This window comes from Hypanus sabinus, chromosome 14 (assembly GCF_030144855.1).
Source record: "Hypanus sabinus isolate sHypSab1 chromosome 14, sHypSab1.hap1, whole genome shotgun sequence".
NCBI lineage: Eukaryota > Metazoa > Chordata > Chondrichthyes > Myliobatiformes > Dasyatidae > Hypanus > Hypanus sabinus.
In genome coordinates this window covers 102,290,731-102,313,250 of record NC_082719.1, presented here as the reverse complement: position 1 = coordinate 102,313,250, position 22,520 = coordinate 102,290,731, and the positions used below count along the sequence as shown (strand labels likewise).

The 22,520-nt window shown below is 41.4% G+C and overlaps 1 protein-coding gene across 1 annotated transcript in view; it reads right to left on the bottom strand.

Annotated features, from left to right (window-relative positions):
- Window positions 1-780: 780 nt before the first annotated feature.
- LOC132405024 (RNA-binding E3 ubiquitin-protein ligase MEX3C) overlaps window positions 781-22,520 on the bottom strand; it is a 41,481-nt gene continuing 19,741 nt past the window's right edge. The window contains exon 2 of the mRNA XM_059989721.1: window positions 781-9,041. Coding sequence (XP_059845704.1) covers window positions 7,768-9,041 — 1,274 coding nt within the window. The 3' untranslated portion in view covers window positions 781-7,767. The remainder of the gene's footprint in view (window positions 9,042-22,520) is intronic.

Below are 22,520 nucleotides of genomic sequence, written 5' to 3'. Positions count from 1 at the left end.
TGTTCATAAAGTGGCACAATGCATAGGAATGTCTGAACAAGGTCATTGTCAAGAAATGATAAACTAGTGTTGGCTGGGGCTGTGGAGGGTGGGTTAGTAGGTGGTGGTGTTGATCAGCCTTACTGTTTGGAGTAAGTTACTGTTTTTTGGAGTCTGGTAGTCCTGGTGTGGTTGCTACATAGCCTCCTTCCTGATGGGAGTGGTACAAATAGTCCACGAGCAGGATGAAGGGTCTCTGCCTGAAATGTCGTTATTCCTCCTTAGAAGTTGTCTGAACCACTGAGTTTCTCCAGCATTTTGTGTATGTTGCCTTGGATTTCCAGCATCTGCAGATTTTCTCGTGTTAGTGAGCCCATGAGCAGGGTGGGTGGGATCCTTCATGATGTTCCTGTATATACATCCTTGATCGCTGGTGCCCATGATGTGTTGGGTAGTTTTGACTACCCATCGTTGAGCCTTCCTATTATTTTATTCAGGCCCTCAAGTTTCATCACTCTTGAGTTTAGCACTGGTATTCTAATATTCAGATTTTGATGACAAAAGATTTTACTGGGTCAGTTAATCTTCTACTTGAGCCTTTAGCTCCCAGTGGAGCATAAGCCATTGATGACCTCCTGTCTCTATCGTCCAGTGAATGGTTTGGTTGTTCAGTGTTTGTATTCTATTGTATCCACTGTACACGGGATTGGCCCATACATCATCACCAGAGCCCTGCTGGCTGACTTTACTCATTTCCATCTCTGATCGGTCAGTTAATCAACAAGCATTAAAAACCAGGTGTGTCAGTTTTAATGGAAACCGTCTTTATTAAGTAACTTTTAATATCAGAAAAATAAAACTCTTATAATTCTCTTTACAGCAAATATATATCAGTGCTTTGGCCACATTAAGTTAAAGGCCCTTTATCATAAAATATATGGTTTTAAACTTTACTCAATAAATTGAATTTTTATCCCTATCACTTTCCTACATATACATAACAAACAAGGTATTGTAAAATTAGCAAATACTAAACTCTATTGGTATGTTTTTCCCATTCTCGGTTTGTGTTTTATCTTCTGAACTAGAAATAATACAGGCTTGTGTTATTTCCTTGGCTTTTTTTCCCCAATTGTAGTGTACAGTATAATGCAGTTTAAAGTTTACTAATACAAAATACATGCGTAGCGAACTTTTGTTTAATACCTATTCCAATATGGCAACTAGTGTTCATTTTAATACTGACATCAACTAGTCTACAAGCAAAAATTAGCAGTGAAGTTATGCATTACATCATAAATGCCATCAAGGCAATTTTCATACTGGAAAAAAACTTGAAATAAAAACCTTTATTTTTGTAAACTTTGAATAAGAAATGTAACTTCAAGTGGAAATAAAAAATAAATTGTATATCTACTCGATGAATATATATTTACATGTACTGAAGTTAAACCTGCCCTTGAGTGGAGAACAAATACCGGTTATATTTTGATAAAATTAATGTTCTGTGTGGCAGTAGGACACATCTACTAGACCCATCTTCCTGTTTCAAAGAGTACCCTAACCACCAGCTTTCTGCCAGACTCTCATTTGGAGAGGTTGCCTGCTTTCCAAGGCTCCAGATCCAAATGTCCACACTGCTTCCCATATTTCACCCAAGTCATTAAATCCCCAGCTCCACCTGGCTGTGAAAGGAGGGTGGGGCATGGAACTAGCACCCATCCTGTTAAAATCCCAGTGCTACAGAAATGGCAACAGGAGCTTTGAAACCTTACCCCTGGGAGTGGAAGGATGGGGACAATTTGAAAGACTGGCCTGGGACAGAGGTCTCTAGTGAGTTGCTGTAGGTACACCTGCTCCATGTGTCATTTGTGTTTGACACTAAACTGTCAAGCACAATTCTACATCACATCTTCTTGCTTCTACATTGAGAACTGTAGGATTAAAGTCACATTAGTTTCACTGATCAGTTATCCCTGCTCAAATTTACCTACTGTTGTGATGCATCCTGCTCCAGTGAGTGGTAAGTGAACTAACTTCACCCAGAGCAGAGACGCACATCACTTGCATTTAAACTACTAGTATGTTTGTCAAATGGAAGCTCCCCCAACATCAGAAACAAGCCAATTCAAGGCAAAACGCAAGCACCCAGGCCACATAATTCATAACAGTTTAATAATTGGGAAGTTAGCAACAGGGCGTCAATGTTTGGAGTTCAATTCTGGTATCCTCTGTACATTCTCCACATGGAATGCATGGGTTTCCCTGGGTGCTCCAATTTCCTGACACAGTCCAAAGACATAACCAGTAGGTTAACTGGTCATTGTAAATTGATTAAGTTAGCATTAAACTGGGGCTGCTGGGGCAGTGCTTCTTGAAGGGCTGGAAGAGCTTACTTCACGCTGTATTGCTAAATAATTAAAAAACTTTAAAAACTTAAAGTCACACTTATGATCATTACAAGTTCTAAGTTAAATGGGGGCGGGGAAGGTGTAAGAGAGGAGAGCAGGGTTAAATAGATGCCTCCTGGTAACTACCCCATGAGACAAAACAGTGCTCATTATTAATAATAAGGAGCAGATCTCTAAGTCACAGGAAAACTGCCAGAAGTGTGGCTCATTGCCACTGCTTGTTGGGAGGGAAGAGGGATTTTACCCAAGATGTGTACCCAATGGCATATTGTATTTAATAGGCAGTACTCAATGAGTTTTGCAAGACACTTGCATGAAGGCTATACAAGGATGGGGGTGGGGGGAAGAGAAGAGTATGCTATTTGTTTTAGATATATAACTATCTGATTTTAAGAAATATTTAGAGATACAGCGCAAACAGCCACACCACCAGCAACCCACCTATTTAACCCTAGCCTAATCACAGAACAATTTACAAAATGGCCAATTATTAATTGGTACATCTTTAGACTGTGGGAGGAAACTGGAGCACCCGGTGGAAGCACACGGGAAAGATGTACAAACTCTCTTTTAGAGAATGCAGGAATTGAACTTTGAAGGCTGACACCCCAAGCTGTACTAGCATCATTCTAACCACTACACGACTGTGGTTAAAAAATTTCACTCCGAAATTGGAAACAACTTTCATATTAATTATAGAATCTTCGAGCGTCTATATCCTAACAGAACCTTAAAACAAGATTTGTAATTTTTTTTATATAAAAAGGTAAAAAGCTGGAATGCTATTTAAAAATTAATGCTGAATTTCTGCTTCAGGCAGCTCTGCTCAGAGTCCAGTGAGAATTGTGTTCTTGGGATGACCTCCCATGGGGTTGATATGCTGCTTTAAAACTCCCATTTCCATCTGATTACACACCTTGCATCCTTCTCCGGGTTAAGTTTGATAAAAAAATATTGAAGCAATAACACCACAAAAACTGAAAGGTAGAATTTTCCATAGAGATTGAGAAACTTTGCAAAGGGTACAGGAGCTCACCAGGTTGCTGCCTGGAGTAGAGGGCCTGTGCGAAAAACAAGAGGTAAGACAAACTTGGGTTGTTTTCTCTGGAGCGGCAGAGGCTGAGGGGAGATCTCAGAGGTTTATAAGATTTTGAGAGGCATAGATATAGACAGACAATATCTTTTTCCCAGGGTTGAAACGTCTAATACCAGAGGACATGGTGAGCAGAGTAATTTTGAATGAGATGTGAGGGACAAGTTCTTATAAAGTGGTGGGTGCTGGAATGCACTGCCTGGGGTGGTGGTAGAGGCAGATACACCAGAGACATTCAACAGTTGTTTAGATAGGAATATGAATGCAAGGGAAATGGAAGGATATAGACATTGTGTAGCAGATTAGTTTAGATAGCCATTTGATAATAACCTAATGGGTTCAGCACCACATTAAGGGCCAAGGGCCTGGTTCTGTGCTGTACTGTTCCATGTAGAATAACAATGCATCCCATTTTGATTAGTTACAAACTGGATAAACTATCTCTCCACACACTGCCTGTTTAAGTTAGCACTGACCTTACACTCGATTTGCACAAATCTATCAAGCCTAAGATTAATCAGTGTGATAAGAGTTTTACATGTCGAGCATATGGTCAGTGGTAATTTTAAACAGACGATACATGGAGGGAAAGTTTAATTCTAAGATTTTTCAATTGGAAGTAAGCTAAATAAATGGTTACTGAAAGATCTGCTTCCAAGAAATTTACAAATGGGAGATTTCAAGTAAACTGTGACTCCCAACAGGTTCCCATAATAAAAAAATATATCAAAGTGAAAAATATCAAGCTGGTTGAAAACCAATGTTGCAGATCTCTCAGGCCATTTAATTTAATTTGCATATTTAGAGATACAACACAGAACAAGTCCTTGCAGCCCAATGGGCCATGCTGCCCAGCAACCACCTATTTCACACCAGCCCGATCACGGGACTATTTACAACAACCAATTCACCTGCTAACCAATACGTTTTGGACTGCGGGAGGAAACCCACACATTCACAGGGAGGAATGTATAAACTCCTTACAACTTATGTCAGAATTGAACTCTGAACTGTGACACTTTCAAAAAGTGATATGGGAGTGCAATTTTCAAATCATCTGACATTATGTATATTTAAAGAAAAACAAACATGTTATAGAGAATCACTGGACTGTTTTAGATTTCAATTTATAAACGGCTGCAATTAAAAAAAATTCATACAATTCTGCCCCAAAAAAAATTAAATTGAGAGGATGTGACTCAATTCATGACACATCTTGGTTCTGTTAATGCTGTTCACTTACTTCACATCCACCATCTGTGATCACAAGTGCACCCAAACTAAAATTTCAACTGTTATTCATGTCCAGAATCAGTAATTAATGCACTAATATTAAAAATGTAAAACTCCCAAGTCATTCTAAAGAACAAAAAAAATCAATGAATCTTTTACCCAGGATATGATAAAAAACAGCTCAGCCAAATTGGTGCAATGACTTAGCCTCCTCCTGTTGAAAGCTATAACAGGCAGTTGGAAACAAACTACAAATACCATGGCAAAATAAAAAATACTGTGTTAATTAAAATTTGAACTGCTAGTAGTGATAGTGCTTTTATCACTGCCTTCAAAACAATCCGTATCACTGGACAGTTCTGTTACCATCAATGCTTTAAACTAAGTTCTTGGGTAACAGGGCTGAATCTCGGTGGTGAAATGTATTTAAACTTGGGAAAATTAATAGTCTGCACACAAAAATAAAAATTTTCACATATCCCAAAGTACAGTAGATTCCAGTTAAATGGGCCATTGGTTAATTGGGACAGCCACTTAATTCAGACAAACGAACAAAATCTGATCAAGAAAATAGCTAGGATAGGAGGATGCTGCCAAACAGTTTCTAACTAGCATCAGTCACGTGCACTTGCGGGGCCATTAGACACTACACTGTTCTTAGAGCAAACAATTTTTAAAATAGTGTAATTTGCCTGTGTTTCTGTTTAAAAAGCAGTGATTTTTATCAATAATAGTTGGTGAGAAATAAGCAGCAAGACAATTCAGAACTGTTTTGCTCACTGTGGTTTTAGGTATTCAGGCCTGGAGATGCCAGAAACAGCTGGGAGTGAAAATGAAATGATTTCAGTACTTTAACAAGTTCGGAACTACAAAGAATTTGAAGGTTACAATGAAAAATAAGATTTGAAGAATGCAATTGTTGATTGCATTGTATGAAGGCATAGACACTAGGTGTCTATGCTGATTTTACAGTCAAAAGAATGCAGCACCATATAGTGGATGAATTTCTCCGTCAATAACTATTAGGAACTTTTGGTAGTGTTCTAATCTCTTCTGTATTTCATTTAAACACATAATTCATTACTCAGTTAAATGGTAGTTTGTCTTATTTATACCTTTTTAACTATTCACATGCTATTTCAGCTAATTGGGGCAGCTGTTTAATTCTGCCAAAATGTACTGGTCCCCACATGTCCCTATTAACTGGAATCCACTGTATCGATATTCCTTCTTCATTAGGATCCAAATATGGTAACATCCAATCTAACAAGATTATGGGAATATCTTAACAAGAGGGTTAATGCTCACTTCCATTTGCTAAGGGGATTAAGAGCCTCACTAATAATGCCCATATGCCGTGAAAAGTAACTCTGAACAGTTTACTAAACTGTTCCTAAGAGAAGGAAGGTAGTTACTGCACAATATTGGCCAGTTTAGAAAAACAAAGGAAACAATGATGAAAAAAAAACCATGGGGTTCAGAGAAATTATGCAGGGAAAAAGGTTACTCATTTATGATTGGAAGCCAAGGCTGGTGACTCCTGGATTAATACCTACAAAATTACTGAATATTTAAAAATGTTTAATGGCAGGGATTTGCAGCTTGTTGAGTAGTGAGACTTAGTCCACAATCCATCATGTAGAATATTAAAAAAAAACAAAAATCACTCAGCTGTTCATTAGCCAAGTTCCTCCCACAAGGAAACCACTAAAAAAAAACCTCCAGAAGTCTCACTCTAGAAACAATATTGTTTAGTTTAGAGAAGTTTTTAAAAAATCGGGAAAAATCATGAGGTTCAGAGCAAGTATTATGTAGGGGAAACCATCTGCAAGCTTATGATTGGAGGCCAAGCTTGGTGACAGATGGGCTAGGACAAGATTACTGAAAATTTGAAGATTTTCTATAGCAGGGATTTGCAACTCGAGTATTAAGACTCAGTCCATATGTATAATATATTCTTTAAAAATCAATCAACTGTTCATCAGCTAAGTTCTTCCCCCAGGGAACAAGTTAAGAATTTCTAGAAGTCTCACTCAAAAATCAACAAACTACCACCTAGCAGCCTGGGTTCAGAATATTTGCCAAATGGCTGAAGATCAAAACTCAAAAAGAGCAGTCGTTCACTTACCATCACCAAACACGAATCCCACCCCACTAGAAAAACAGCTTTTCCCTCTCCACACACCAACTACTTCAGTATGTCATTCAAACTGATAGCAAATGTATTTGTGCATCACTAAAAATGGTCTGTCTTTGATTAAAGACAAATGGTATGTGTAGGACACATACGCTAATGGCTCAATATAGTTTGCAGATATATATTGACTTAACTTTTTTCTAACAGATAATATTCAACATTTTAAAAATGTTAATCAAATCACAGGAGTTGAGAAGGCAGAGAATCTACCTGCAACAACAGACAAAATGCCCAATTTTCCATATCCACAGAACAACAATTCCTTAATTTCCCTCTGGACCCAACCAAGTTCATGGCAGTTTCACATCTTTCATACCTCTATCTTTTGATCCTAATCCCAACTTTTAACTCTTTTCCTCAAATCCCTTACTGCACCAGAGCTTCATAGGTGCTTGCAATCCTTTCATACCTTATCCAAGTTTGAACCAACAACTTGAGGGACAAAAGAAAGGTTTAAAAGACAATTGTCAGAGGGTTTCAAAATAGCAAACTGTTTTTTCATTTAGACATTTCCAGAAGGAATAACCAGAGCATGGAAATGGTTTTAGAGATCAGGTACCCTGGCAGAAATTTTAACTAGGCTTGAAAAAAGTGGTACAACTTAAAATACTAACTCCTCCAGACCACTTTCACATTGTTGAGAAACATATTTTCCAAAGTGTTTATACTCAGGTTGATTCACCTTGCATCTTAATCCATTAAACAGGTTTACCCATCAAAAAATTACCCAACTGATTGAAATTTAGAGAAAACTCATAGTCTAATCCCATGAATCCAACTATGTAACAGTCATGGTTTAGAATTAGGAAGTTTCCAGACAAGTACCAACATCTAAACTCTTCCTTGCCCATTCATCACCCTGCCAATTGGTCCATTGAGTAGATGCGGATTGCCTGAGTAACAAGTGCGTTACACACTGGGCACACCGGCTCTTCCTTGTCGCAGATTCTGTTGGCACACTCCATGCAGAAATGGTTGTGCCCGCAAGGCACCAGGGCTGCGATCACTTCACTTTCAAAGCAGACCACACAATCGCGTTTGCCCCGGGCCATTCCAGAGCCGGAGGAGTCGGTCGGTGAGCCGGACGTGGCGCTGCTGTTGGAGGAGTAACTCGTACCGTTGGAGAAGGCAGAGATGTATACTGGAAGCCCAACTTGACTGACCATGTTCAAGGGATCACTGCAAGGCCTCCTGGCAAGGTGGATCTCTATGTTTTCCATAAAGGTCGGTGATAGGCGGGGGGTGGTTGGCTGACTATCGTGGGTTATTGCACCAGCAGCCGATTCATTAGCAATGCCAACAGGATTTCCCTGTTCAAATGGACACCAGATCACAGACTGAGGTGTGGCCGGAAGAGGGTCAAAAGCAGATGATTCAAAGCCCAAATCATCCGAACTCATGGTTGCAACAGACTCGCCGAACCAGAAACCGCTCGCACTGAATGGACTTGTCGGGCTAAAGTCAGCCACCTGGTTATTTCCAAAGTAGGAATCAGTTGATCCACTCCCGAGGGAGCTGGAGCTGTCGTTTCTGTAGCTGGAGAGAAGTCTGTTGCGGGTGGTGGGAACAGAGCTCATCTTCCCCCACGTTGACTCAAACCCACTGCTGTCAAAACTCACATCTGTGCCATTTGAGTGGAAGTCATTCTCTTCATTTACTTCAATGTAGTTGCCCGTACGAACAGCAATGTGTGCTTCTATTTCCTCCCTAGCTCGGTCAACGTTCTCAGGCATACCGGTCACTTCGAACACCGGCTCCTTGTCCCGACTGGGAGTGACTATGTACGTATGGGTTTGCTGTTGAATACGTTTAATCGTGGCTCCTTTGGGCCCCACTACCAAACCCACCACACGGTAAGGAACCCGTACCTGAATGGTGGTTTGCCCAGGCAGATTGGGAGTCCCAGGTACAGCGAGGCCAGGTATTCCAGAAGGAGCGCCAGGTACAACCCCATTTTTGTTTCGGGATGCTCGTATCATTGAGAAGTGTTCTGCAGCTGAAATGATCTCCCTCTTGGCCATTGCCACATCCTCCTTTCTCCCAGTGACAACAAAGATGGGCTCTTCTCCTCGAACTGGAGTTTTGATATAAGTGTTGGTTTTTGCTCTTAGTGCTTTGATTTTGCAACCTTTAAACAGGATGGGGGACAGCAGGACCGAGAAAAAGAAAGGCAAAACATTAGTAAAACATTTAAATGTTCAGTTATTCCTGTTAATTTACAATGCACAACAAATCTCAAATTAACACAGAACAGTTCAGGACAAAACAGGCTGTTGGCCCATGATACTGTGGTGACATTTTAACCAACTCTTAAGATCAACCAACCCTCCCTCCTACATAACTCTCCATTGTTTTCTATCATTCATGTGCCTATCTAAGAATCTCTTAAATGTCCCTCTATCATTCCCCCCAACCCAGCAGTGCATTCCACACAATCACCACTGTTTAATAAACCTACCTCTTGACATCTGTTCTACATTTTAATCACAACATCTCAAATTTATATCCCCCTGTATTAACTAGTTTACCCCTGGGAAGTCGCTGGCTGTCCATTTGATATAAGCTTTATCCTCTGGTCTACCTTTATCAAGTCAACATGTGATTTTCTAATTCAGAATCTTTAGCAAATGTTCTTAAAAAATAATAAACAAACTTGAGGTCGAAGGAATGTGGAAAATCAGGCAGCACCTATGGAGAGAACCAGTCACTAGTTCAGGCCGAAAGCCTTTATCAGGACTTAATTTAGTTTAACTTCAATCCAAGAGGACTATGAGCCATGCAGGACAATGTTTACCAGATTTTCAATGTTTTAGTGAACTTTACAAGTAATGTTTTGGAGCAGTCTACTGTTAGAAGTTTAATGAATGTTTCTCTTATAGATGGACTCTTGACCTCAGAATCAGATTTAATATCACTAGCCTATGTCATGAAATTTGTTGTTTTGTGGCAGCAGTACATAATAAAAAAATAACTTACAATAAGAAATATATTGAAAACAAATAAGTAGGGCAAAAAGAGAGCAAAGATGTGAGGTAGTGTTCATAGTCCATTCAGAAACCTGAAGGGAAGGAAGCTGTTCCTGAATCATTGAGTGTGTATCTTCAGGCTCCTGTACCTCCTCCTCGATGGTAGCAATGAGAAGGGGGCATGTCCTGAGTGTTGGGTGATGGATGTTGCCTTGTTACATGCTTTAATATGCCTTATTATGTTAATCTTGCACCTTATCTACCTGCACTGTTCTGCACTCCTACTGGTTTGCCTTGCATGATCTTAATGTATAAAGACCTGTATGAACAATATACAAGATTTTCACTGTATCTTGGTATATGCAACAATAATAAACCAATTCCACTGACGCAGTCAGAGAGCATTTCACTATTTATTTTATTTGGAGATACAGCGTGAAACAGGCCCTTCAGCCCAACAAGCCATGCCAGCCAGCAAACCACCTACTTTAACACGAGTCCAAACACAGGATAACCTAATGATCATTTAACCTTCTAACCAGTATGTTTTTGAAGTGAGGAAAGAAACCCATGTGCACAAAGAAATGCACTTCCAAATTCCTTAGAGGATGTTGGAACTGAATTCCAAACTCTGACGCTGCGAGCTGGAATAGCAATGCACTAACTGCTACGCTGCCATGGCGGTTCATCAATATGCTTCGATATACACAATAAATTCAATCTGAGTAATGATTTCTACACAACTCCAGATATTGTCCTGGATGTTCATTGCAGTCATATGTGGAGTGAGCAGCACTGTGCAAATATCAGATGCTTCCTATGAAAAGTTTCAGCAGCATAAATCAGTGAGCTACCCCCTGGTGGTCCTTGTCCATCCATATCACAATGGTTGAGCTTCAGAGTCCCAGCACGAGGTAATATTTTAACATTGCTTCCTGGTGTGTTCTACAGTCATTCAGATGGTAATAAGCTGAAAGCCAAACCACAAAAAATTATGCAAACAGCAATATTCAGTGGTGTTGGATTAAACTGTTTAATTGTCATCTATGCAGCTTAATTAGTTATCTACAAGTTGTTTTTAATACTGCTTACATACATTTAACTGTTTAGCATGTTTCCTAGTGATCACAGTATGTACATGTAATTGTTCAGCGTGTCCCTAGAGGTTACAGTTTTCAAGTTCTGGACAGTTTTCTTGGTTTTGCATTATTTGAGTAGGAGCTAATCTAAGTGGTTAATTCTTATCTACAAATTTGAATGGAAAGTCTCTTTATGAGTGAGAAGAAAGGTCAATCATATTGGTCCACCATCTTTTAGCCTTAAATCGCTGCTTTTAGCTACTAGACTTCTGCAGCTATACATTTCCAAATCTCTTTGTGCTTGATGAAAAACTTGTGAAGCAGTAAGACAGAGCAATGACGCGCAGGCATGTGGTCGTTAGTTAGACTGGCTGGAAGAGTATAAAAAAAGACAGCTTTACAGAAAGGGCGATACCCAGAGTACAGGGAGTCAAAGTAGGAGGGCCTTGCCTTAATGGGTCGAGGTGAAGTAACTTACTTGTGAAGAATAGGTATAGAAGGTATGTGTATGAGGCCGGTGTTCTGTACTGGGTGTTGGGATGTGGGATGTCCGGGAGACCAGGTGTGTCTAGCTGCAGCTCCTTAGGGACCGGGTTAGGGAACTGGAGATGTAGCTCGATGACCTTTATCTGGTCAGGGTAAGTGAGGAGGTATTAAAGAAGAGTTATTGGCAAGAAGTCATACCAGGGCCTTAGGAGACAGGTAAGTGGGTAATTGTCAGGAGAGAGAAGAGCAAGGGTCAGATACTAGAGGGTACCCCTGTGGCTTTCCCCCTTAACAATAAATACTCCTGTTTGAGTACTGTTGGTGGGGGGGGGGGGGGGGGGGGGGTGGAATGACCTACCTAGGGGAAGCGGCAGTAGCTATGCCTCTAATGCCTCTGGCACAGAGTCTGGCCCTGTGGCTCAGAAGGGCAAGGAAAGGAAAAGGATGGCAGCAGTGATAGGGGACTCTATAGTGAGGGGTCAGACAGGCAATTTTCTGTGCACAGTAAAGAAATGCAGATGGTAGTTTTCCTCCCAGGTGCCAGGGTCTGGGAGGTTTTTGATCGAGTCCACGATATCCTGAAGTGGAAAGATGAACATCCAGAGGCTGTGGTACATACTAGTACCAACGACATAGGTAGAAAAAGGGAGGAGGTCCTGAAAACAGACGACAGGGAGTTAGGAAGAAAGTTGAGTAGCAGGACCTCAAAGATAGTAATCTTGGGAATACTGCCTGTGCCACATGACAGTGAGTATAAGAATAGAATAAATTGAAGGATAAATGCATGGCTGAGGGATTGAAGCAAGGGGCAGGGATTCAGATTTCTGGATCATTGGGACCTCATTTGGGGTAGGAGTAACCTGTACAAAAAAGATGCACTTGAATCTCCGGGGGAACCAATATCCTGGAAGGGAGGTTTGCTAAGACTATTGGGGACAGTTTAAGCTAGAATCACTGGGGGGTGGAAACCAAACTGAAAAGACAGAGGAAGGGGTGGTTGGCTCACAAGTCAAGAAAGCTTGCAGACTGCATGAGAGGGAGAATAGGCAGGTGATAGCAAAGGAATATGCTCAAACTTATGGTTTGAGATGTGATTAATGTAAGGGGTATCACAAACAAAGCAGATGAGCTTAGAGCATGGATCAGTACTTGAAGTGACGATGCTGTGGCCATTACAGAGACTTGGATGGCCCAGGGGCAGGAATGGCTACTTCTGGACAGGGAGGGAGCCAAAAGAGGTGGGGGCATGGCACTGTTGATCAGAGTTAGTGTCACGGCTGTAGAAAAGGAGGAAGTAATGGAGGGATTGTCCACGGAGTCTGTGTGTGTGGAAGTTAGGAACAGAAAGGGGTCAATACCTCTACTGGGTGTTTTTTATAGACCGCTCAATAGTAACAAAGACATCGAGCAGCAGATAGGGAGACAGATTTTGGAAAGATGCAATAATAAGCTTATGAAAGGTTAAAAAAACTAGGTAATGATAGAGATTGAGAAGATTATAAGGCTAGCAGGAAGGAGCTTAAGAAAGAAATTAGGAGAGCCAGAAGGGGCCATGAGAAGGCCTTTGCAGACAGGATGAAGGAAAACCCCAAGGCATTCTACAAGTATGTGAAGAGCAAGAGGATGAGACATGAGAGAATAGGACCAATCAAGTGTGACAGTGGAAAAGAGTGTATGGAACCTGAGGAGATAGCAGAGGTACTTAATGAATACTTTGCTTCAGTATTCATTATGAAAAAGGATCTTGGCAATTGTAGGGATGACTTACAGCGGACTGGAAAGCTTCAGCATCTAGATATTAAAAGGATGTGCTGGAGGTTTTGGAAAGCATTAAATTGGGTAAGACACTGGGACCGGACGAGATGTACCCCAAACTACTGTGGGAGGCGAGGGAGGAGATTGCTGAGCCTCTGGGGCGATGATCTTTGCATCATCAATGGAGATGGGAGAGGTTCTGGAGGATTGGAGTGTTGCAGATGGTGTTCCATTATTTAAGAAAGGGAGTCAAGATAGCTCAGGAAATTATAGATCAGTGGTTGGTAATTTGATGGAGAAGTTCCTGAGAGGCAAGATTTACGAACATTTGGAGAGGCATAATTTGGTTAGGAATAGTCAGCATGGCTTTGTAAAAGGCAGATCATGCCTGTTGAGCCTGATTGAAATTTTTGAGGTTGCGACTAAACACATTGATGAAGGTAGAGCAGTAGATGTAGTGTATATAGATTTCAGCAAGGCATTTGACAAGGTACCCCATGCAAGGCTTATTGAGAAAGTAAGGAGGCTTGGGATCAAAGGGAAAATTGCTTTGTGGATCCAGAACTGGCTTCCCACAAAAGGCAAAGAGTAGTTGTAGATGGATCATATTCTGCATGGATGCTGGTGACCAGTGGTGTGCCTCATCTGTTCTGGGATCGCTGCTTTTCGTGATTTTTATAAATGACCTGAAGATGAAGAAATGGAGGAATGAGTTGGTAAATTTGCTGATGACACAAAGGTTGGGGTGTTGTGGATAGTGTGGAGGGCTGTCAGAGGTTACAGCAGGACATTGATAGGATGCAAAACTGGGCCGAGAAGTGGCAGATAGAGTTCAACCCAGATAAGTGTAAGGTGGTTCATTTTGGTAGGTCAAATATGATGGCACAATATAGTATTAATAGTAAGACTCATGCAGTGTGGAGGATCAGAGGGATCTTAGGATCCGAGCCCATAGGACACTCAAAGTAGCTGCGCAGGTTGACTCTGTGCATAAGAAGGCTCATGTTGCATTGGTCTTCATCAATCATGGGGTTGAGTTTAGGAGCCGAGAGGTAATATTGCAACTGTACAGGACCCTGGTCAGACCCTACTTAGGAGTCCTGTGCTCAATTCTGGTCGCGTCATTACAGGAAGGACGTGGAAACTATAGAAAGGGTGCAGAGGAGATTTACAAGGATGTTGCCTGGATTGGGGAGCACACCTTATGAGAATAGGTTGAGTGAACTCAGCCTGTTTTCCATGGAGTGACGGAGGATGAGAGGTGACCTGATAGAGGTGTAATAAATGATGAGAGGCATCGATCGCAAGGATAGTCAGAGGCTTTTTCCCAGGGCCGAAGTGGCTAACACAACAGGGCACAGTTTTAAGGTGCCTGGAAGTAGGTACAGTGGGGATGTCAGGGGCAATTTATTCATCCATTTATTTATTTACGCACGCAGAGAATGGTGAGTGCGTGGAATGGGCTGTTAGCGTCGGTGGTGGAGGTGGATATGATTGGGTTTTAAGAGGCTCCTGGATAGGTACATGGTGCTTAGAAAAATAGAGGGCTATGGGTAACCCTAGGTAATTTCTAAAGTAAGTACGTTTGGCACAGCATTGTGGGCTGAAGGGCCTGTATTGTGCTGTAGGTTTTCTGTTTCTTTACTTTCAAAAGAACCTGGGATTAAAAACATCACAATGCAACAGCAATAACAATCCCAACTTTACAGGAAGGTAACCTAACAAATCCTCATTGCACAGGTGCTACAAGAGTAGTATTTTTGTATACATTTATCTAGCATGCTCTGAACTAGCACACTTTAGGTACAGCAAGGTCAACACTGTAGCAAAGAACCAATAAAATGCAGCTGGTCTTCGATACATTGAGTATGGCTAAGCGGGTGGGGGAGATACTAGAGTTGCTTAACACTATAGTGTAAGGGTGTTTATTGTCTGTCTGTCTAAGTACCATACCCAACGTGGACGTTGGGATACAGATCGATCCCTTGTTCTTTGGATGACTTCCATTTCCTCGATGTGTAGCCACCTGGCTGGGCTTTTGATGTACATAAGCCGAGGTCCTCCTCTAGGTTTGCTCCCCTCGATCTTTCCAGAGAGTGTGAGTTTTTCTAGTTCATCATTCCGCATGATGTGTCCTAGGAATCTTTGGAAGTTTTGTTTCTGAGTCAGCTGAGTGAGTATGTGAATTATCATGAGAGGAGTCAGGCTAGGTTGTGTCTTTTCACCCGACTTATTCAACCTGTATAGTGAAAATATCTTGAGAAGTATCAAAGGACTCACAATTAGAGGTCATAATATAAATAACATCAGATATGCTTATGACATCATACTAATAGCTGACTCAGAAACAAAACTTCAAGAACTACTCACTATAGGGTGTTTATTAGGCATGTCAAAAATCTAACTTACAAAAATGAGAAAAATGGTGAAACCTGACGATATTTAGGGGTGATGACTTAAGAAGATACATTGGCAATGGGAGAATGGCGATGTGTGAACTGACCCACACATCCGTGATACAAATGGCTCATTTCACTGTATGTTTCAACATACGACAAATGTGACAATAATGTTTATTATTTTTATTTGACTTAAACCTCAAAAAGTAGGTCAAGCTGAACAGAGGGAACTGGATGTCATCACTTCATACCCAGGTTCAGAAATATTACCCCTCAATTATCAAGCTCTTGAACCAGTGTGGATAACTTCACTCACCACAACACTGAACTGTTCCACAACCTGTGGATTCGCTTTCAAGGGCTCTTCATCTCATGCTGTCAATATTTATTGCTTATTTATATATTATTATTTGTATTAGCAGTTTGTCTTTTGCACATTAGTTGTTTGCGCACCTTGAGTGTGGTCTCTCATTTATTCTTATGTGTCTGCAATAAAATTAATCTCAGGGTCTCAGGGTATGTATTTTCCAAGATGGCGGCACGATGCAGCTTGCTGCGGCCACTCCGGAGCTGATTATCCGTTATTTGTGAAGTGGGGTGCCATGCGCAATCATAATCGATTGAAAACAGATGTGACAGAATGGAGGAACATCTGGAAATCTCCAGGAAGACCTTCTTCGTTGTTGCTGCTGCTGCTGTGAGGTCCGGGACTTTGCTGGGAAGAACAGGCCCCCAGTCCTTGGGGTCGCATTGCCGATGGCTGTTGGTGGGGCTGTCTTAATACGCTCAGCAGAGGGTGGTGCTCGGAGAAGCTGTGCCGGAGGGGATGGTTGTCGGCTTGGAGTTTTGACGGACTCGGAGTCCGCTACGGTCAGGTCGCTTTCGGTGTGTGCTGGGTCTGCGAGGCTGGGCTCGACGGAGCTTTCAATGTGTGCTGCGGCTGCGAGGCTGAGTCAGGTGGCGCCGTGGGAGTCCATAGCGGGGGTATTCCCTTCTGCCACCGACGTGGGATGGCGAGTCTGTCAGGACCCTGGGGACTTGTGGAAACTGTGTGGTGATTTCTTTTGAACTTACAGTCCTTTAACATCTTTGGACTATTTTTTTACTGTGCCCATGGTCTGTTTATTTAAATCAATTATGCTATTGTTTGCACTGTTGTAACTATGTGGTTTTGTGCAGGTCTTGTAGCTTTAGTTTTTGGTCTTGTTTGTCTGGTGGATTTGGAGTTCCTTTCCGGGGAACTCGCTAAGACAGTAGCGCGATATTAATATGCAGCAGCCTCTCCAGACTCTGGATTGGGAATTGCCAAACGTTACGTGGATTTTCTGGTGTAGTCTGTTTTGTCATATGCTTTTGTGCTATCATTCTGGGGAAACATTGTCTCATTTTTTAACTGCATTGCATTTGTGGTTTCTAAATGACAATAAACTGAATCTGAATATAAGGTGACATACATGTACTTTGCTAATTTCAAATCAAGTTGAATTATCATTCAGACCATGCATGGATACAGTCAAAGGAGAGATTATTCCTCTGGGGCCCAGGTGCTAATGACAGTGTGAGAGAGTGAGAACACATTGTTATGCAAGAAAACACATGTATAGTTGAAGACCCCGAGCAACATGCAAATGCAGATTGATGGTAAAGCTGTCAGCAGTCCAGCCTGTCATTCCACCAGCCACACACTGACAGAAGAGGCCAGCTCCCACGCTATACACCAGCTCCAGCATTCTCTCCCCTGGACTGCAGCAGCAGGCAAGCCCATTTCAGGCCTCGTCCTTGCTACAACCATGTTGCACATCTCACCAAAGGGAAACAGGCCTGCGGCATCTTACATATCAATGTCCAACAGGGTCCTGCAATTGCAAGAGAAACGTCCAAGACAGTCACTCACAGTTACTATGCACGCTGCTTTTGTGCACTAACTCTGATGTCTTCTCCCAGCCAGTGGCTCCAAACAGTGAACAGATCACAGATGCAGTAGATCTGTTGTACCTGTTGTTCTAGGAGTAGAGTATAGTCTTAAGATCATTAAAAAAGACATTTTAAAGTGAAAAGTGCACCTTTGGTTGGCCCAAGAAGCCACTACGTTCGAATGCGCCTCCATCTTACCAGAAGTTTTAGTCTGGTTAAGTAACGGGGAAGTAATAAATTTACTTGGAACTTTAAAAGCTCTGTGGGAATGTAATGCCCACAAAGTAATAAATCATTTAACTGAAAGCTACAGTCTTAAATGCAAGGCAGACAAAACCCCCACATTGTGATGGGAAAGCTGCAGCACTGTGTTGATCAGGTACTAACACAGTGGGCTTGCAGCCAACGCAGAGGTCTGGTGAGGTATACAACTGAAACCAGATTATAAATTCAAAATCTGACCCCAACCCAAAGTCAAGTCACACTGGCTCTAATTGGGAAAAGTACAGAGCCGGACAACTAAATTAATATAATTATAGTCCCTTGGTACAATAGGCAGAAACAATTAAAGAATTTGGAATGATTTGAGAAAAGTAATTAAATTTTTGGGATACAAGCTTGGAAAGTCAAGAGGGTTGTGCAATCAAGTAACATGTATGCAGGAACTTGGGCCAGTGTTCATTGGTTTTCCTCCAAAAGAAATTAATTAGAATATAGCAAAACTGTTCATTAATGCAAATATCTAAACAGCCAATCGTGTGGCAGCAACTCAATACATAAAAACATGTAAACAGGGTCCAGAGGTTCCGCTGTGGCTCAGGCCAAACATCAGAATGGGGAAGAAATGTAATTCAAGAGACTTTGACCATGGAATGATTGTTGGTGCCAGATGGTGTGGTTTGACGATCTCAGACTCTGCCGATCTTTTGGAATTTTCATGCGTAATGGTCTCTAAAGTTTACAGAGAATGGTGTGGAAAGCAAAAAATATGCAGTGAGTGTCTGTGGGCAAAAACACCTTGTTAATGAGAAGTCAGAGGAGAATGGCCAGACTAGTTCAAGCTGATAGGAAGACGACAGTTACTCATAACCACAAGTCACAAAAGTGGTGTGCAGAAGAGTATTACTGAACGCACAACATGTTGAACCTTAAAAGCAGATGGGCTACATCTACTTTTAAAAGTAAGTGGCAGCAGACCACCAGGTTCCACTTCTGACAGCTCAGAACAGAACATTGAGGCTAGTGGGCACAGGTTCACTAAAACTGGACAGCTGAAGATTGGAAAAACATTGCCTGGTCTGATGATCCTCTATTTCTGCTGTGGCATGTAGATGATAGGGTTTGAATTTGACAGAAACAATATGAATCCGTGAAACCGTCCTGCCTTTTGTCAACTGTTCAGGCTGCTGGTGGTATAATGGTGTGTGGAATGCTTTCTCCATAGATCAGAATATGGAGTATTGCATACATTACGGTTGCTCCAGTATATGAAGGACGTTCAGGCTTTGGAGTGGGTGCAGAGTAGGTAACAATTAAATGTTCCCAATGGCAACAATTAAATGTTCTCAAATAGCCTCTGACAACCAAGTCCAGTTCCTGGTCGTCATGTCTAGCTCAGCTACTAAGCCTGGTGGAACTATTTCTATTCACAGGAGAAGGGCAAAGGCAGGTTATTGTCACTAAAACCAGTCGCTTCATGCAGATGTAGCTTGACAGCTGTGGTTGGCACCTCCTCTCAGTTGCCCTGTAGCTATACCCACTCACGGTGAAGGCTTTGGGAGTAAATCTCAAGGAAAATCCAGAGCTGGAGTCCTGAAGGCACTGAGTAAACTCTTGCCTCACAGCCAGTGCCAAACTGTATTGGTTTCTGCCATTCTTTTGGATTCATGAGCTGCATGGAGATGGGGAGCCTGCAGCATGGGCAACAGCTTATTCTCCATATCGTACTGCCTTGGCTTGCGTATCAAACGTAGACAGGTAGGATGCTACATCCATGGCCGATCCTGACCAATGACGGGCCTCCTAGCTGGAGAGGATGCAGAACTGATCAGAGCCTTTGAATTAGAAAGAGAGATCAAATATACAAAAATATAAGAGATATATATAAATAAAAGACAAGAATCTTGTCCCTTAGTGGGGGTGTCTAAAACAGGAGGGCAGAGGTAAAAGGTGAGAGGTAATAAGTTCAGAGGGGAGTTATTCTGCCCCCTCCACACACAGAGAAAGTGGTTGGAATCTGGAATGCACTACTCTCAGAACATTTTATTATCTGCACGTTTAATCACCAAGGTGCAAAAGACTACAGAACAAAAAGGAAAATTCAGGAAATGTAAAAAGTACTACAGTTGGCAAATGGACTGTTTTGTGCTGTACAATAACAGCTTCAACACAGACGGCTATGATAGAGTCCTGACGAAGGGTCTTGGCCCGAAACGTCAACGGTGCTTCTCCCTATAGATGCCTGCTGTGTTCCACCAGCATTTTGTGTGTGTTGTTGTTTGAATTTCCAGCATCTGCAGATTTCCTCGTGTATGCTAGAGGTAGTTTTGTTTACAAACACACACATACAATGGTGAATGATGGCAGAGGCAGGTACACCAGAGACATTTAAGAAACTCTTAGATGGGCACATGGATCATAGAAAATTGGAGGGTTATTAGTTTGATCTCAGAGAAGGTTAAAACGTGCACATATCATTATGGGCCAAAGGGCCTGTACTGTGCTGTAATGTTCTGTGCTCTATGGAAATATCAGTGATGATACATCAGAGTGGGTTAATGTAGAGATCACAAGGAAGAGGAGCAGAATTAGGTCATTCGGCCCAAGTCTGTTCTGCCGTTCCATCATGGTTGCCATAATGTTAGGGTGAGGATGTCATGAGGGAAGGGACTTGGATCTTCAATGCACAGCTATCTTTGGCAATTCATTAAAATTGGGAACTAACATTATGTAATTTCAGTTAACTGGGCCATCAGTTAATCAGGGCAGCTACTTATTTGAGACAACACTTAAAGAATGAAAACGAGAAATCGAGAAAATAGCTGGCATTCCCTTAGTTTATTTGAATACAAAATTTGTTACTCAGTTAAATAGTAGCTTGTATATTTTTTATACCATTTTAACTAACGTTATGAAGCTTCAGCTAATTGTTGGCTAATTGGGACAGTCACATAATTGGGCCAAAATGTACTGGTCCTGATGTGGCCCAATTAACTGGAATCCACTGTATTTAGATCATATTTTTTCTGAATATTCTTCTGTGGTCATAAGAATTAATTCCAAAAAAAGGCAATGGCATTATAGTGTACAAATTATATAATGAAAACATTTTCTGCTATACTAGATTATGCTGTGGAGAACTGATTAAGCATACAGAAACCTGAAGCTGCTGTATCCAAATTAGAGGATAAAATTTATTTTATTTGTTTAGAGATTGTGTGCAGTAACTGGCCTTGCCAGCCCAACAAGCCCCCACTGCTAAAATACAACCATGTGACCATTTAACCTATTAACTGGTACGCTTTTGGAGTGTGGGACGAAACCCATAGTCATGGGGAAAGCGTACAAACTCTTTCCAGACAGTGGTGGGATTGAACCTGGGTCACTGACACTATTGTGCGATGCTATCACAGCTCAGAGCAGAGCTCATAGTTCAGTTCCGGCACCCTTGTTAAAGTAGTGTGCACGTCATTTCCTCCAGATGCTCCCGCTTCCTCTCACATTTCAAAGACACACCGCTTCTTAGATTAACTGGTCATTATAACTTATCCTGCGATTACGCTGGGGTTAAATAGGTGGGTTGCTGGGTGGTGCAGCTTATTGGGCTGGAAGGGCCAGTCCAAAGCTGTATCTCTAAATAAATTTTGCCAAAATCTAGGGCACACCAGCTTTGAACAAGCTTCCCGTTCAGGCTTTCACAAGTCTGCACATTAGACTCCGAAGTTTAAATGTTGGAAAATTAAGAGCAGCCTTTTCTGTTCCTTTAATCCTTTAAAAGGATTAATAATTACAATAAAAAAATGCTGTTTTACAGATATGCAAAGAAGTCCAGTGTAAATCATTGGCTGGGAAAAGATAGTCCATATCAGGAACTTAACATATACCCATGCCTGCACTGCAAAATAAAATGAACATATAAAATTTGATGACAGATTCAAAAGTTTTGTATACAAATTGGAATAATTTACAAGTTTCTCTGAATAGTAAAGAAGTTAAGGAAGAGAAGACAGCCATAAGGCCTCATTCCTGGGATTATAGCTAATCCAGGACACCTCATGTTCTTGCTCAGTTGATATTGTCATGTCAACTTTCATTTTCTTGAGATTCTTACACACTTGATACAAATGCAATTCGCCAACTTCTGTGGATAGCCATGATTCTTTATTTAAGTACAAGCTTTTTGAAGGATCGCTTAAAAAACTTTGCAGTGCTTGCGGAGCCCTGTCAAGCGATGCTCCCCAAACAAGGGAGCAGTCCTCCCTTTTTATAGGGTTTTACACCACAGTCATTCATGTATGCAAGATACAATTTTTAGCTACCCCCACAGTCACATGCCTGGCAATAGTGATAGTATGAGACAAAGAATACTTAAGCACCTAAAGCAGAGGCAAAGGTCATCCACCCAGGAACAATGTGCAATTAGTATCTACATTTTTAACCTTTAACATCTCAATAGTACTTGACAAAGTACTAATCACCTAAAAGCACCCACAGGCAGTCCCCGGGTTACAATTGAGTTCAGATCCTGAGTCCACCTTTAAGTCGGATTTGTATGCAAGTCGGAACAAGTACATCCAGTATTATTAGCGTCAGTTAGTCAAACATTTGTCTTATAATATATATTACCTTTCTATACTTATAGAACACTTAAGAAACATATGTATTCCAATAATGAGACCACTGCATTGCTTAGTAATAACTGTAGCTTTCATTGGGGTAGGGCCTTTCTCCATTATTCTCACTTTATCCTTTAAAATTGTTCCGGTCTTTGACAGTAGCCTAACACTTT